At 38.6% G+C, this 17,055-nt stretch overlaps 1 protein-coding gene across 2 annotated transcripts in view; it reads right to left on the bottom strand.

Annotated features, from left to right (window-relative positions):
* LOC110066427 (uncharacterized) overlaps positions 1 to 17,055 on the bottom strand; it is a 50,076-nt gene that overhangs the window by 17,332 nt on the left and 15,689 nt on the right. For both annotated transcript variants that reach the window (XM_089295549.1, XM_089295558.1), the window contains exons 2-16: positions 14,236 to 14,469; positions 13,666 to 13,749; positions 11,251 to 11,445; positions 10,691 to 11,033; positions 9,896 to 10,267; positions 8,014 to 8,180; positions 6,815 to 6,982; positions 5,815 to 6,305; positions 4,994 to 5,199; positions 3,287 to 4,791; positions 2,719 to 2,911; positions 2,187 to 2,288; positions 1,561 to 1,787; positions 1,136 to 1,285; positions 319 to 523 (exon numbers count right to left, since the gene is read on the bottom strand). In XM_089295549.1, coding sequence (XP_089151675.1) covers positions 319 to 523; positions 1,136 to 1,285; positions 1,561 to 1,787; positions 2,187 to 2,288; positions 2,719 to 2,911; positions 3,287 to 4,791; positions 4,994 to 5,199; positions 5,815 to 6,305; positions 6,815 to 6,982; positions 8,014 to 8,180; positions 9,896 to 10,267; positions 10,691 to 11,033; positions 11,251 to 11,445; positions 13,666 to 13,749; positions 14,236 to 14,469 — 4,642 coding nt within the window. The remainder of the gene's footprint in view (positions 1 to 318; positions 524 to 1,135; positions 1,286 to 1,560; positions 1,788 to 2,186; positions 2,289 to 2,718; positions 2,912 to 3,286; positions 4,792 to 4,993; positions 5,200 to 5,814; positions 6,306 to 6,814; positions 6,983 to 8,013; positions 8,181 to 9,895; positions 10,268 to 10,690; positions 11,034 to 11,250; positions 11,446 to 13,665; positions 13,750 to 14,235; positions 14,470 to 17,055) is intronic.

Here is a 17,055-nt window from a genome sequence, read left to right on the forward strand (position 1 = left end):
CTTGTGGTTGGTAGTTGACCTTATGAATTATTAATGAGTTTGAGAAGGATAAATCAAAGCAGCGTGCACAGTTGCAAGAGAAGTCCAGAGATAACAACAGTAACCTCAACAGCACCTTCATTCAATTAATAATGACAGATCCGTCTAACAGCAGTTAAAATGCCTCGCCAACATCCTTAACTTTGCTTGCAGCTCACTAGCAAATGTGCAACAGCAAGTCACTTCACAACCACAGTGATCAATAGCTGACCTTTGCACGGTTACTTCGCATGCACGATTCACTATATATGTAACTATCACAAAAACTGTATAACTAACCTGAGTTAACAGCATTTTGCCGGTTATGCCTCAAATTTTCTTTGTTATCATGACGTTTGTCAAGCTGTATCTGTGCCTCTCTCATTCGGCCAATCAACTCATCTATGGCAGCATTAGATGGTGCACATAACAGAATTCTCACTCTGTTTGCAAGACTTCCATTTGATGGACCTGATGTTGTAAGTGCTGGCATTTCTTGAGCACGCTACGAAAACAAAACGCTGTTACAAGAAGATAATTTAACACACACCAGTTTTTGCCAGACGTAGCTAACCAAAGACCATTGAAATCAAGGTGTAACCAGTAACCGATAAGTATTTAACAGTTACTCAATGAATATTCCACGAGAAAAAATTTGGGGACTATTGATTACTCATTAATCTCTACTGATCAACCACTTATTAATCATACATGTTATCACACTCCACACTATGTAACTGTGCGAGTCAAAAAACAGTGAACACTTTTATTTGTTTTTGACAGGCCAGTTGTGTCCTGGCCCATCATAGTAGAGTTCAGGAAACGCTTGCAAACCTGAAAACCACAAACTAACCACCATTGGTTTTTAGTTTTCTCTCACCTAATCAGCTTCTTCTTTGCTACACAATAACATTCCATACCTATGTCTGGTGTTCTCAGTTTTCTGAGTTTCAAAGTAAGAGTTTCCAGAAGATTTTTTCTATTTATTACAACAGTTTCTTATTGTAAGTTGTTGTCCTCAACAGTTTGTGGTAATAAGCGTAAAACGAATTGCTTTGTATCCAAGAAAAGAGAACAGAACACAAATTCAAATTTCTGACCACATATTGCAACTTACACTCAATATCTCCTTGACTAGACCTACAATGGTGAATGATTTCCCTGTTCCTGGAGGTCCCTGCACTAGGCAAATACGTGGTATAGGGAAGGGCTTGTGGACAGCATTCGCTGCAGTAGAGATGACCTTTTCTTGTGATCCATTGTATTCCTGTAAATTGAATATTGAAAGTAATGGAATCCGATCACTATATAAAGGTTGTGAAACAAACAAACAAGCAAAACATAACATCAACTAGTTTTAATACCTTTGGGGGTTCCTCCACCAAAGCTACTTTGTATGCAAATAAAGAAAGGTATTCACTATTTTACAGACTAACTGGGCGTACCCAAACTATGGCATATTATAAATACCTCAATTACCTCTGTGGACATAAAGGTAAGCTGAGTAACAGATACACAATTTTCCAATATCCCTTACAGTACCTTGGCGAGATGTGATGACTGACTGTAATCAACTGAACAAAAATAGTCTGCTTTCCGTGGTCGCAGGATATCACAGGCTAAGATACTCTTGCTAAAATGCATCAAGCCAGACCATTGACGCAGCGTTGTTAGGAGTGATGTCACAAACTTTACTTGAATGTGGCAATTTCTCATTGGACGAAAGTTGCAAGCAGTTTTGATGTTCAATGTCAGCTGGAATTTTGGTTCTGCAATATAAAAAGCGATAACACAACTTTGAAAACCTAAAACTTAAACTGACTAAAATCATCAAAAGGAAAAGACAAAATCCTAAGAAGTATTGTCTTAAAGCAAAGACGGTTGTTTTTCTATTCTTACAATGCATTCACCGATTTGCAATTTGATGCATAAGGAACCTCACAGAAACTACATCCTACCACATGCTGCTTGAAAGTACACTCTTACATGTATGCTTGTAAATACAGAACAAATTTAGCTCTCTGAAAAATTACAATAACAAAACTAGATACAAGCCGAGAATGGGCTTTCATTTGGGAGGGGAAAGTTTGGAAGGACTTTTTATTTCTTTGATTGCTGCGGGTTTATTTTTATTGGGGAAGGGGATTACTGCGGAAATCCACTCGTACTATCATCTCCACCATTTCTGGTTGACTGAACTCTTTTAACGTCAGCTTTCTCCACAAAACCAAACACTGATCGGCCGGAGTATGACTGCTCATTACTACCAGCTGCAAAAGAGAAATCAACAAGGAAGAGAAAATCGTTAACACTGTACAAGGGCTTTTGCATTTCCCAATAGGTTTGGTTTTCAATTACAGATGCTGCAGCCGATAGCTGGCTATATTGATGAAGTACGGAGAGTTTACTGGTTGGCCCAGTGGCCGAGTGAAATCCAAGCCCAAGTCGAATTGCCCAAGTCAAATGTTGAAGTCATGTTAACCCCTTGGGTATGTGCTATTTTGGGTATCTGGCACAAATGGGCAGTCCAAACTATTTTACCCCTAGACCAGTTATAAACAGCTACAATCATCTCTGCTATAAAATGCCTTTACTTAGTGTACCTAACTGGGTTCTTGTGTCTCCCGCAAAACATAGGTCTGCATTGCGTACATGTGTGTGCTTAGCACCTGGCAAATGGTTATGACTGGTTACTCTCACCTCTTCCATCAGTGACTGCAAGCGTCAAAAGAACTAAATCACTCTCCAAAGGGAACAAGGCATTCTTGTGCTGATTTTCATTTATGACACCACTGCACGGGATGAGCCAGAAGCTGTTGGCATTGCTTCCATCGAGAACATCCATGACTACACGTTTCCTGTCCAAATGCTTGCCCCACCAACTACCAATAGCCTAGAACAGTGGTTTTCCTCAAGGATTAACACGATGTGTAATAACTCTCTTACAAACAATGTTATATTAGCCTGTTTGCCAGCTAGTATGTCTACCAGTATCCGTACCGAAAACAAAGAGCAATAAATTACTGCTAGAACTACAACTTCTAGTATAGCACGCACTCAAGAAGGAAACGTTTTCATTTAAATCCAAGGGTCCTTGGATTGTACACTACCTCGCTTTTCAGTAGTGCGACAAATTATAAATGCACGGAGTAGTATTCAATGGCATCGTCCGACCCTCGTTAAGAATACAGACTGCTGCCTAGATATTGGACACACCAGCTGTTTGTGAAATGTTACATTAGACTAAAAACCAAATTTACGAAAATACCTGCTCCCAGATTTCCATGAGCAACAAAGGCTTGAATATCTTGTAATAATCGTCAATGGAGTCAAAGTAATCTGGAACACGATGTACCAAAAAGTTGTTGTGAGGTAGACTAGCAGGCCTTCCATTGCTTTGTTTGTTGCAGAGGCGCTCTGCTTTCCAGTTTAAAATCTCACGGAATAACTCGTCTTCTGAGAGGGCTCTAGTGGGTTTAGTGTTGGCTGCTTGGCTGACAGATGGTCTGCGACCTGCCACTGTATTGGCTGAGTTTGCATCATCGGCAAATGTAACATGTTTCTTGGCTTTTGCATTTGGGATGGCTTCATCTGGAACAGCCATATCGTTAGCGTCTGGACGTGACATAATGGTGTCATTCCCTTCCAAATTCTCGATTTGGGTGCTGTACAAGTCATCAAGGTCTTCCTCGACACGTGCAAGAGCATTTTCCTGAGAATTTACAACGAGTTGACTGTAACCATAGTCATCCCACAAGTTAATACCATCATCAATGAAGTGCGCATTTTCAACTTGTTTACTAATACTAGATAAAGACAATCTGTCTTCTCCCTCTTCTGCAGGTTCGGATTTGACAGTTTGAATTTCCATTTCATAGTTCTCTACATCTGAATTCTCATCAATACAATAATCAACTTCACGAGTAATCTCATTTCCATCGGTAAATAAAGAATTGCTACATTCAGCTTCAGTTTCTATCCGAGGAAAATCTGTTTTATGTGCTGATGTTGTATTGGTGACCTCACCAAATGAAGGAGTCTTACTTTCAGGCACAATCTCTTCATTCTTAACCTTGGAAGCAACAACACTTGTTGATGTCTTCAGATTTGTTGACCTCGAGGCCCTTTGTGCTGCAGCAGATGAAAGAGACTCGTCATCAGAGTCACTAGAGAGATCTGCTTTCCCTGATGAATTACTAACAGTTTCCCTTTGAATCCCAGAAACAGGTCTTGTTTTTGCACAAGACGCTAACGTTCTAGCCTCCAGAAGGGCAAAATCATCACTTTCACTGTCATAGTCCATCATATCACTACTTTCATGCAAGACATCTCTTAAGGAAGTAGAATAGGCAGTGTTGAAATCAGTCTTTTCAGTCTTGATTTGAGAAACACTGTACTGTTCTGATGGCTCCACCGATGTTAAGTTTTTGTTTTTGTTTTTGCTTTCCATGTAAGAAGTGAAAAGCTCTTCATCTGAGCTATTTGGCTCGCTACAGCTAGAGAAGTTACCCAGCAATCTGCTAGCACCTGTATCCTGAACTGTTGAGCTAGTCTCAACTGCTCTTGGAGGTGACTCGTATTCATCCCTCAGTTGCAGAAGAGTAACTTCATGATTTTCATTGCTACTATAATATACATAATCATCCAGGATTCCAGCACTTTTATCTCTTGTAGAAGTTGGCTCTCTCTGTTCAGGTAGTTCTGTTGCACCTTCATCATCATCATCATCATCATCATCATCAGATAGCACTATTGGATCGTCTAATGTTGCACCTTACAATCAAAGCAAGTTTAACTTTCCGTCATAGAACTAACCATAACTTAACTTAACTAGTTCAGTGTGCTTGGGACAAAGAAATCTATTTATGTGAATGTTTTTCAAGACAGGCTTTGTAAAGCCTTCATAGCAACCTTCTTTCTTCAACGAAAGGGAGGACACCCTATTGTTAAATGTATGACACGTTTTCCAACTCACCAGAATTCTGCTGAATAGGTGTATGTTTCTTTATCATGAAAGCTGACTTCCTTGCTCTTTGCCTCTTCTTTGGCTGAGTTGTTCCTTGATATGCTCTCTGTCCGATGCTAGTTTCACTCTTCACTTTCCAAACAGATGTCTTACAGTCTTCTAGTTGGAGTTTTGCATGAATAGGGATACCCTTCAACCTTAGAGAGCTTTTAGATCTGAACAAATAAAAAAAAATGGAGGAAAAGGCTTCTCACAACATTGGACTTCATTGATTAAATTAACAACATGCTTCAGAATTTTGAGGCTTAAAACCCTTGAACAAAGGATTGTCCAACGTGACTGACGTAATGAACAAAAGTGAATACTTACGTTATCCTAACCAAGGACAAACCTTCAAAATGCAGCAGAGAAGCCACCAATATGACTTTTCTGTTAAATGTGAATTACTCTTTGGAAGAGCCAAGAAAAACATGAAAACAGATTGAAGGAATCTTGAACTTTCATTTTCACTACAAGAAAACTACATGGGACCATTCAAGACAGTGCTCAGTACAATACTAAGAAAATATTGGAGCAGTAATAGAGTGAAAAAATCAGTGATCTGTGTATGAAACGAGGAAATGAGGTTGATAGGATGTTTATGTTCTCTCACTCTGAAGATAAGAGAACATTTCAGGTCACGCATTAGAGCAGGTGGGTCATACTGCAGAACATGGCCCATAAAATTGACACATCACTGCACATGGAGTGTCGGAGAGTTATAATAAAGTACAGGTAAACTACATTTAAAACAGAAAACTGACTTTGGACACAAAAACCAGCACACTTACATTCTGACTTTCCCAGAGGGGCGCTTAGGCTTCTTGTCCCTTTTCTTGTAAGCCCAGAACCCTGTTTCTTCATCCTCAGAACTAGTCGAATGTGTACTAGGGCCAGGCTCTTCACACAATCGAAGCTTGCCATGTGGGGCTTTGCCATGACTTTCTGATCCTAAACAATCAGTATCACCCACACTTAGTGACTTTTCTACTTTCACTTTCTTTACAGGCAAGATCTGCTGTGTTTGTAGACTAGACTGATGGGATGTTTTCGAATCCATTTCATCCTTGGGCTTTGATAGCCATTCAACTTTAGCGCCATGCCTTGAGTGAGCCATTGGAGCTTTAGTGCTGAAACCTACTGGAGTACTGAAACTCACTGTAGCTTTAGAGCTGCTATTTGGGAGAACTAGTGAAGCTTTAGTACTGCAACTGGAGCCAACGACTGGAGCTTTAGAGCTGTGACTTGAAAGGGTAACTTGAAAAGCAGAGTTATGCTGAGCCTACAGGATACAAGAGTGACACAAAAGTGTATATCACAATAGGGGTATCCCTCTACCAAGAGAAAACAGAATATATTACAAGAGTGGTATCCCCTTCCCAAGAGAAAAAACAATATAACACAATAGGGATATTCTTGCAGTTGACTTACAGTCAACAAGGTTGGAGCCACCATGAACAATTTGAGGGCCAGACTCCTAATCACCCCCTTCCAACTGCCTAAGGGATGCCAGTTTCTGCACGTTTTTTTCTTCCACTGCAAGCATAGTATGGGTTGCCTAGCAACCTCTAACAATAGCCCACTTTCTGGCCATATTAGGGCATGCATGCACAATTTTTCAGCCATATTTTCGGTCACAGTTGAACAAAAGTAAGAGTATGTAATGCTGGACTAAAATGATAAAAATATACCACAATACCTATTTTGGTGAATTATGCACACTACATTAGTGACATGAATATCTAGTTATAAGTATGGATATGTAATTAATGGTCAAGACATCACTGGTACCTCAAAACTTTGCACCAGGAGTGAAATAATCTCGTGTTGATCTTCTGTTGATAGTTGCTTGGGTCCTGGCAAACTAAACTTTTGCCAGTGCTTGAGCGCTTGCCTATTTCCTCGACGATGACTATCCTTTAGCAGATGCTGAAGCAGCCTTCGGGTAACTTCAACAATCTAACATGAATTTTCAGAGTTACATGTAGCAGCTAAGCAATGTGTCTTTTATTGTTAGCACAATGGATCTTTCCTTTTTATATACCCAGCACAAAAAATTCTGGAAAATTAGCGTAGAGTTTTTCGGCTCCTGTACGACCTCTACGCCTCCATGTACAGTAGAGTAGAACAGTAGAGTAGAACAGTACCATATAAAGTAGAGTAGAGTACATTAGTAGATCACATGGAATAGAGTAGAGTAGAGTAGAGTAGAGTAGAGTGGAGTGGAGTGGAGTGGAGCGGAGTGGAGTGGAGTGGAGCGGAGCAGAATGGAGTGGAGTGGAGCTGAGCTGAGTGGAGTGGAGTGGAATTGAGTGGAGTGGAGATGAGATGAGTGGAGTGGAGTGGAGTGGAGTGGAGTGGAGCTGAGTGGAGTGGAGTGGAGCTGAGTGGAGTGGAGTGGAGCTGAGTGGAGTGGAGTGGAGCTGAGTGGAGTGGAGTGTAGAGCAGATTAGGAGTAAAGATTAGGAGTAGAGTAGCGCAGGACAGCACAGTACTTACAGTGCTACATGGAGGCAGTAGAGGCAGTAGAGGCACAGAAACTCTACACTAAATTTTCAGAATTGTTTGGAACACATTTGTCTTTTCACTCTTAAAATATCCATACTCTCTAATGGCACCTGAAACAAGAGAACAATTCTCCAATTTCCATGTTATGGGTCAGTGCTGCACCTTGATGAAAAGAGGTAACTACTTCAATGTAAAAAGGCAGTTGGAATGTAAGGCTAAGGAACAGGCTTGACTGGCCAAAGTGAGGCTGGCGAGTGAATGATTTGGCCCCAAGTGTTTTAGCTTCTAGTAGTAGGGAAATGATGCTGGGATAATCAGAAAAATGAAAAACAATCACAATACTTAGGGTACAAATTTAACTTTAACAAAAGCCACAAGTACATGACTTGTGTTTTTATAACTGAAGACTTAGGCTACCTTTTTTAAATTTCAGATCAACAATATTCAGCTGGAGAGATAAAAGACCTGGCATTTTTTGTTACCTTTTTGTCCCCCAACTCAAAAATTACCACATCCACCACATCAATGGACCAAACATGAACTGTGGGCACCAGGAGCTCAAACTTCCTTTTAACCAACAGTTCATGAATGATGCTTAATAATACAGACTGCACATCTGACTTGAAGGTATTTTCACTGGAACAACCACCTGCAGTGGAATTGAGAAAATTTATAGACCTCATATTGTAGCCTATTTCATGGTTAACTTTTCTTTTTTATTATGTTTCATGGATGCAGGGGAATTGTGGGCAGAACTACAAAAGTTAGTTACCCTAGATTGCCTCCCATTCGCATTGGATTGCATTACCGAGCAAATAAGAAAAAAAAATAACCATGAAAAGGGCTATAAAAATATACCGCACGTGCACTTTTACACTCCAAACCTGTAATCTGTATGTTACAGTTACACGTAGAATGTAACAATAAATAGCTTGTACATTGCTTGTAAGCACCTTTCACAAACGTTCATTTGTCAAAGTCATATCTGAGTGTGGGGTGGGCTCCTTCTGTGAACAGAGAATGGTAATCAAGCCTGAACTTAGAGTTATTTTACAAGTCTCCAATCACACATCCAAAATAAACCTTGCCTCTGTTTTTAGGCCAGAGCTACTTGAAAAGCAACTTTGCTGAATTTATTATTATAATTATGGTTAAAAACTCTCTCTCAAACGGCATGCATTGCAAGCATTTGTTTTTGTTTTGATTCTGTCACTGAAGACAGCGTCAGAAAATCAGAAGGATTTGGGGCATTCAGTGGCCTCAAATATAATTTACTGGTAAAACTGGTATATGTTTGCTTTAAATGCCATTTGATTTAGAACTACTGTATTTTGAAATTCTGGCCTCGCGTCATGAGGTGACAAATGTCCCCTAAAAAGTTCCTGCCCCCATAGGCACCATGCTGCGAATTGAAACAACTCCACAAAATAAATTTACTTTTTTATTTTCTTTCATAAGTATATCTATAAACAGACTATAAAGCACTTTCTTTGCTTAGAATACTGTCTCAGTCATGACATAGAATAAGGGCAATGAACAGACATTTTTCTTTTGTTGGTGAGTTCATTATGTGCTTTGGCAAGCTTTGGAATCCATACAGAGTTATTATTGATAACTGGTCATGTACAGATACTAAAATGTTTTCAGTTTGCCTTTTTTGCAAGAAAGGTTTTCTTCTCCAGGAATAAATGCAGCAGAGAAAACACTATTTATCAACAAATAAATTTCAAGAAGCCTCACCGCAGGTGACTTAACATTGGATAAATCTACAAAGCAATGCAATAGCTTTTCTGAAGGCTAGCAATGACACCGGGCAATGATAGCAATACGAAGGAAAATACAACCAAATTCTGTCATTCACTTGAGCCGATGGGAGTATTTTTTCTTGTGTCTTCCCTACTGTTTCTCCACCGATCCCAGAGAGATTTTCTCTTAAGAGCTTGTATGGTCCAAACCTTCCACAGGGGTTCTTAGTAAATCACATTGTACCGGCCATTGTTTAGCTTCTCAAATTGTACCAGATAATTTACTACCAATTTTTCTCCTAAAATAATCACCCTACCCAAGAAAGTGAAATTGAAACTGATGATGAAGAATGATACCTGTTTGAAAATCAAGTTAGATTGCTAAGATTATCACATATTGAAATAGCTACTATAAGACACTTTGAAACGAAGGTTTTTGTACCAAAGGAAATTCGAGTCGCAGCACACAATGCATGCTGTTTGACAGAGAGTCTTTATATAGACATACTGATAATTGGTATTACTAAATGTTTTGCAAGAAGTTGTGAAATTACTTTTGACCAGAACTTTCTGCCTGATAGCAGCTTCAGTATACCATGCTATTGGTAATGAAACTTACCTGCCAGATTGTGAAGATAAGTAATTACAAGTGACAGGCAGTCATTACAGGAGTCAAAATCAAGAACAGACTGAACAAAAGGCTGGAACCAAGCCAGTGCAGTTTTATAAAATTGGCTGGAGTGTTTTGTATCAGATGAACCTGAAACCGTTCTGGTTTCACGCAAATCTACAAACATCTCTTGGCTTGAGGCCTCTCCATCTTCATTGTTTTGCCAGTGCATAACAGCATTATGGAAGGAATAGTTTTGAGTTATAATTGTAAACAGTTGATCAGGTTTGTGAACTGAGATCTGCCAGATATTTCTGATTCCAAGTCTCTCAAGCAAGACTATGAAGCACTGTAACCTTGGCCAAAAAGCTCCATCATCATCTGTGGATAAAGTGCACTTAAAACTAAGAATTGAAAAGGGAATCCTAGAATGATATTGTTAGATGTATAGCTACTTACAAATTGAACAAGATACTAGGCACTTAAGTTTTCAAAAATTTGAGATGGCTTATTCCCTCTACTTAATATGTGTTTTAAACTTTGCAAAAAATTCTTTCTTAACATGCATTGCTGATCACAATTTGATAATAAAAATGGGAATCCCTGAATTTGTCTTAGAGTTGCAAGCACTTAAATCCAAAATAAAGGGTGTTTTCAAGGTTGTACCATTGCTATGGTTTCCTATTATGCCTAACCTTCCCTGTAAAACTCCTGTAATACTTTTAGAAAGTAGGCTGGTCATATTTCACAGAGCTGTACATAAAAATTGTTATTGAAAAGGTCAAAACCTGATAAACAAAATACCTTCCATGTGTTCTTGATTTTCCATAGGTAACACAATTATATTCAAAAACTCATGGTGTCCAGTAAAGCTCATAAAACATGACTGCATTGTCTCCACATCCATTTGCCGCAACAGCACAAACAAACTAAGCCAGTACTCTTTAATGGTCAGTTTAATGAAGATATGAGTAGGCAGGCTCATGAATTCAAAAGGTTTGCTCTCTGATGCCACAAGATCAGAGTTCTCAAACAAATTAAACTCCACCACTTCAATCATCCACCCGATCACCTGCTTTAGGACATCATAGTCGTCTTGATTTATGAGACCCTGGCCCCTCACACTGCTAACTGCCCAGCCACGTACCTGGAGAAAGCAGTAACAGTTAAATTACTTTCTACATGTACTCAAGGGTTGCATCCAATATTCTTTTTCAACATTTTGAGAACAGATATCACCCATAACTTTCCAAAGTTGTGGAGCATAGGCCCAGTGATGCACTTTGCATTCTCAATCATTGTGTCTACCATCAGAGGGATACATTTTATGCTAAATATAACAAAGACTGTCTTGTACAATGTACCTCTGGGTCATGATGGACCAACAGCAAGTAAGTGCCAGGTAACTTTTCTTCAAGGTCTTCCAGTTTTAGGGGACAGCCGCACACATTCAAAGCTCTAAGTCCTCCTGTAAATAGGTCTGCCAGTTGTTTATGATGTAAAAGATAAGGGAATTTTAAGATTTCCAGGAGGGGAACTTGGAGATGAGTTGCAATATCCTTCAATCAAAGAACAATTGAAAATTAATGCTTGTATGCCCAAATGAAGATCAATGCTGGTTACAGACAAGTGACTAAGGGACCAATCTCATAACAGTAATGATGAGTTCTGAGTAGACAAATAAAAAGTATGACAACAAATAGATCCAATCGAATTTTCCATAGTGCTCTTGGTTTTTTCCAGTACCAATGAGACTTAATGATGGGAATTTGAGGAAACATCTGCACAACATTTTGACAATGCAAGAAACCATACTTTCTGTTCGAAGATGACAAGTTCATTGGAATTTTTGTCACAGATATCTCAGTTTCCATGTATTGTACAGTTCATACCATTTACATGTAGGTACCTGTATGAAAAGTCAATATAAATTTCTCAAGTATTCATACACTGACTTGTGTTGTGTTACAGGCCACTTCACATATTTTAAGTCTAAATTCTCAACGATCATACTGTACTCATGTGTGCTATTTTTTAATTACTTTTGTGTGTGTGTGTGTGCTATCTGTAAAAGAATTTTCCTACACTGTGGAATTCACCAAAAAAGCAGTTCATAAACAGTAAAAAAGTAAATCAAGAAACCTGGATCTCAGGGTTGAGATTAGAAGCCAGGACCCGGGTACCAGAACCCATGTACTTTGAAAGGAGTACCTGGATTCTTTAAGTATGTTAAGTACAAAATTAAAAAAAAAATACACATGTCAGCCTCTAATAAAAATTAACTATTTTTTGTGAGTTGAATATTACCTTTAAAAACCCTTTTTTGTCAATTACCTCGCATCATTTTCTTTTGCGAGAAAAATGTTTTTTGGTGGTAGCACTTTGTGTTCATCTGGCCTTTCCCCTGTGAAGAGCCTTTGCTGTTACATAACTCTTGCATGTGACATGCGTGTTTGAAATTTAACCAGAATCAGAGCCTGCTCTGATCTCTGCAAATATTTTATTTCCACCCTGGAAACCACAGAGTCAATTAACATTCACCGAAAGTATGAACTTTGGCAGCTCAGATTTCTTGGGAAAATTGTAAATCTTTTTCATAACAACATGTAGGTGAGATATCCATTGTTGGTAAAGTTTTGCCAAAGAAAACCTGTCAAAGTTTATGTCTACTAAAGCCACACACTGGATTCCAAGTGATCTTGCTTTGGCAATCTGGTCTTTGACGATGCTGGTAAACGGGCAAGCGCCTTCGTATTGTTTCATTGCCCGCTTGTAATCACGTATGTTTGTAATAATTATTTAATTCTTCCCATATGCAGTCGGCAACACGACAAGTATGTCTTGTTTCATTAACATACTTTCAACTGCTATTTCCCGCTCCCTCTTTAGTTTGAAGTTTAACCAGAAATAGACTGGAACTTTGTTAAAACATCAGTAATACGCACACTCAACTCTTCCTCTGACTCTAAATGTGGATGACTTGTTTTTTATCGTGAAGTAAATTACCGACTCCATGGGGATTTAATCGCTCCTCATCAAACATAATAGATTGAGTTTTCTCGCCTTTTCCGCTTTTCGACCAATGGTATTTCACTTCGCTCAGACGAAGCAGAAATGAAAAAAATACAGAGATCAAGGCAGGCTCACTTTCTTGACGCCTCTTCTCCAGACTCTTTCCCACCAGATCGCTTTGTTCTTTACCACTCGCGCGTGTGACTCCCGGGTGTGACTCAAAGCCGGATCGCTTTGCTCTTTGCTGCTTGCGCGTGCAACTCAAAGGTGAGCACCAGAGAATAAAACCAAAATGGAATGTGTAACGCATTACTTTTAGCAAGTGATTCTGTTATGTCTAGCACTGTTTAATTCTAGTAGAATAGTGTAAATGAGGACTAACAACAAAATGAGAATTTCCCTCCCAGAATCAAGGAAAATGCATACCTGGGAGTTCAATTTTTCAAAATTTTCTGGAGGAGCATGCCCCATGCCCCTGGACCCCCCTACGTGCTCGGGCCTTTGGCCTGCAACTAATTCAATACTTACTTACTTTATACCAGATGCCCCTCTACTTGAATAATTAATGAAAACCCTGGTATCCCTAGTTACATTTACAATGTACTTAAGTTCATTCCACAATGACTCCCATGAATTTCAATTTTCCTCCTCCTGATTCGCACATAAGATAAATATTGATCTTTTTTTAGGTTCAGTAAAACTAATACATTTTGAGGTGTGTTTGCATTCAGAAAGTCCAGATCTTTACTGTTTATAGAAAGACATACCTGCAACACCTCTCTTTCCCCTACATTGTTCAAGGCATGAGTTATTGTCTTTGCTAGCCTTTGAATATCAACCAAATGCAAAATCTGAATTGAAAGTGGATAAGAGTATAACATTTAATATCGATTTTACACTGCACTGATAAAAATGAACTTGTGTTTTGTTATCTGTATGTTTGAATGATGGAACCAGCAAAGAGACAGTATATCATTAACCTACATTTATTAGATTCTCTTTTATAGTCTGCGGTCCGTAGTAGCTGCATTAAAGCTCAAAACTACTACATCATGGACATAAGCCCATCCCTGGCTCGCAAATGTCTTTTTCAATACTGTGTTAACTGAAGGACCATGTTTTGAAGCCTGACTAAACAAAAGTTGAGTCACTAATTTTCATGAGACAAGAATCTCGTGTTGTGAGACAAGAGTCTCATCTCGAAAAAATGACAACTGGTAACTTACTTTGATTGGTACTGTACCATGTCACTGACATCCATATATTTTAACCAATCAGAGCAACAGAAAAATTCCACGTAAATATACAATGTACATGCTACAGTGGAGCACAAATACCTTTTTACTTTCATCATCCAATTCTTCCTGGAGCCTATGATACTCCTGAACACAGTCAAAGCAGTAGCAGAGATCTAACAATAAATCTTTATGCCAGTCATTTAATGGCACCTTGACATAATTTGGAAGCTGATTTCTCATATCATAAGGTGCAGAACACCATTCACAGGTCCTGTTATCAATTGCCGAGTCCAGCCAGCTGCCATGGCTACCAGAACCATCGTCATCTTTTTCCTTAAAAATAAAGAAAAGAACCTGAAATATTGAACTGGGTCACCTGGAAAAGAGTTTACTGATCAAAACATTTGATGATCTTTTTCTTTTTCATTAACCAATAACATTGAAGAATACAAACAATAGTTCTATAACTAGTGGTAATCAAAGATCATGAGTGCGTTCAACACCGTCACTTTCATTTATATACCTGAAATGATTTAACTAGCTGACTTTCAACCTCTGTCTATTGCTAAAATCAACATTTTACATGAACAACTGAGGTTTTCCACAGACAGATATATCATAGTGTCAAAGTCCATGCCAGTGAAGAGGTCCCCTGTATAGACTACGATGGCCGATTGTTCAAACTGTTGCGTGTTGGCACCAGTTTCCGTAGACTCGCAAAAATAGTAGGCCTTCAAAATTTTATGTTTTGACATAAACTCAGCATGAATTCAAAACGTAAACAAAAGAACAAGCTTAAACTCTGGCCCGTACACAATTTTAAAGCTCCCATTCGATTTGCGTTCACGAAAATCTTCTCGCTTGCCCCAAGGGAAATTCAGTTTGGTTTGCACAATTTCATAATTTAGGCTCTGCGTCTATGCCAAGTTTTGTTTGTTATTTTTAATTTACTTTCAATGACCTGAGACTAAAGGGGACCAGAACAACATAATCATTTACATCCATGTAAAATAAATAAACTGTTATTCACTAAGCCGTTTAACTAGCTGAACATTCTTTCTAGGTGTTTGTTTACAATCCCACATTCTCTAGTTAAATGCGTGGCTTCTGTTTCCATTCATTTAACCCGGTATAACAAGCTGGACAACTCAGTAAGATGGTTCTATAACCACGAATCATGGCCATCTGCAGAGCTACACAACTCGGTAAGTTAAAGTAATATACTTTGCACACAGAAATCAAAGCCAGCAAAGTGAAACGACACATTTCCTCTATCGATTTACTCCGCACCAAGCAGTGTTGGTTTTTGGTTGAAGCATAGTTAACTATGGTCGATGACAAGGCGGTAGACAACAGGCAGCCAAACTGCACCTTTGTGTTTTTCCCAAAAGTCGTACCTATTTCGTGAAGACATCGATAAATCTTAGCTTCAAGGTCATTTAACGCTATAACTCTAACTTCAAACTTCAAACACGCAACTTGCCAGTAACAGCAGATAAACACATGGAGATGCGACAAGCATGGACATGACGTCATTCGCCCCTGAAGATTTTTTTTTGGGGGGGGGGGGGGCAAATTGGTGTCCCCCGATAGATAGATAGATAGATACACAGGTCTCGAATTTTTATGTATTACGCGATTAGAACTGCGTTCTGTCAAAGCAAAAGTCTGAAGTGTTGCAGACCTCTAAGGAATCGCTGCCAATTGTTGACTGGTAAGTTTCCATCCTAACTTTTGAATGCTTTTCAATGGTTCAGTTTAGTTGTAGAAAGTCACTCTGGAACCATGTGTTTCGAATCAAGCAGTTTATTTTAAATCCTACCCATACAAACAACATGAAAATGATTCACTCTAATAATCTTTGAAATAAACTATGATAAAACTAGTGGCCCATCAAGGGGCTCAGTACAAGATAATTATAAATACATAAATTACAACAAGATTATGAACACACAAGATACAATGAAAAATTCATAACTGCTGTGGAAGTGGGTGGGCAGGAAAGCTAATGTTGGTAACTTAAAAAACAGAAATAATAGATAGCTATTGCTCTATTACTCAAATAATACTGATGTGAGTTAGATCCTAATTCTAGGTTACATACACTGTACTAGGTATGAAGCAATACTACAGTGATTTTACTCTACAGTACACAGTGGAATTTTATTGGCTTGCTATGTACATGTAGTCTTATGACTTTCATACTTAAAAGTTGCTCAATCAATTAAAATTAGGAAAAAGATACAGTCGAACCTCTCCATACGGACACCTCTCTACTGCGGACAGTTTCTTATGTACAGACAAAATTCTCATACATTTCCTCTAAAAAAAACTCTATAATACGGACCCTCTCTGAAAAGGACAACGGATGCTAAATCTCAGCCCTAGGGAACAAATTCATACAAATTTAACCTCTTATATTACAGACATTCTGGAGACCAGGTTTTGATAATTTGCAGTATATACCATTCCTTGTTGGCAGTTTCACTTATAAACATTGACACTTTATCATTCACCGTTACCAATACCAGAACATGTTTACTTCTGGGCCTGATTTTCATTACTAAACACTCTAAACTGTCAGTGGAGAATTAAAAATGACGCCATCATAACGACCTCTCCAATACAGATACCTCTTTAATATGGACACTTTGCTCTGTCCCTTCTGTGTCTGTATTAGAGAGGTTTGACTGTATCAGTGAATTGTTCTCAGTTTATATTCTGGCTAGTTTTTTTCTTGATGGCCTGGTCATGTAGCCAGACTGCAACAGACCTTTTTACCAATGCCACACTTTCAATTTCTTTCATTCAGACAAATAATAAGCCTCACCGCAGGATTTACAGTGCCAAATGTAGTTAATATGCAACCTTTCATAGGAATTTGTTTAAATTAAATCACGAAATTCTCACATTTGTTTA

This window comes from Orbicella faveolata, unplaced genomic scaffold (assembly GCF_042242905.1).
Source record: "Orbicella faveolata isolate gen_17 unplaced genomic scaffold, um_ofav_v1 contig_1, whole genome shotgun sequence".
In the NCBI taxonomy this organism is placed as follows: Eukaryota; Metazoa; Cnidaria; class Anthozoa; order Scleractinia; family Merulinidae; genus Orbicella; species Orbicella faveolata.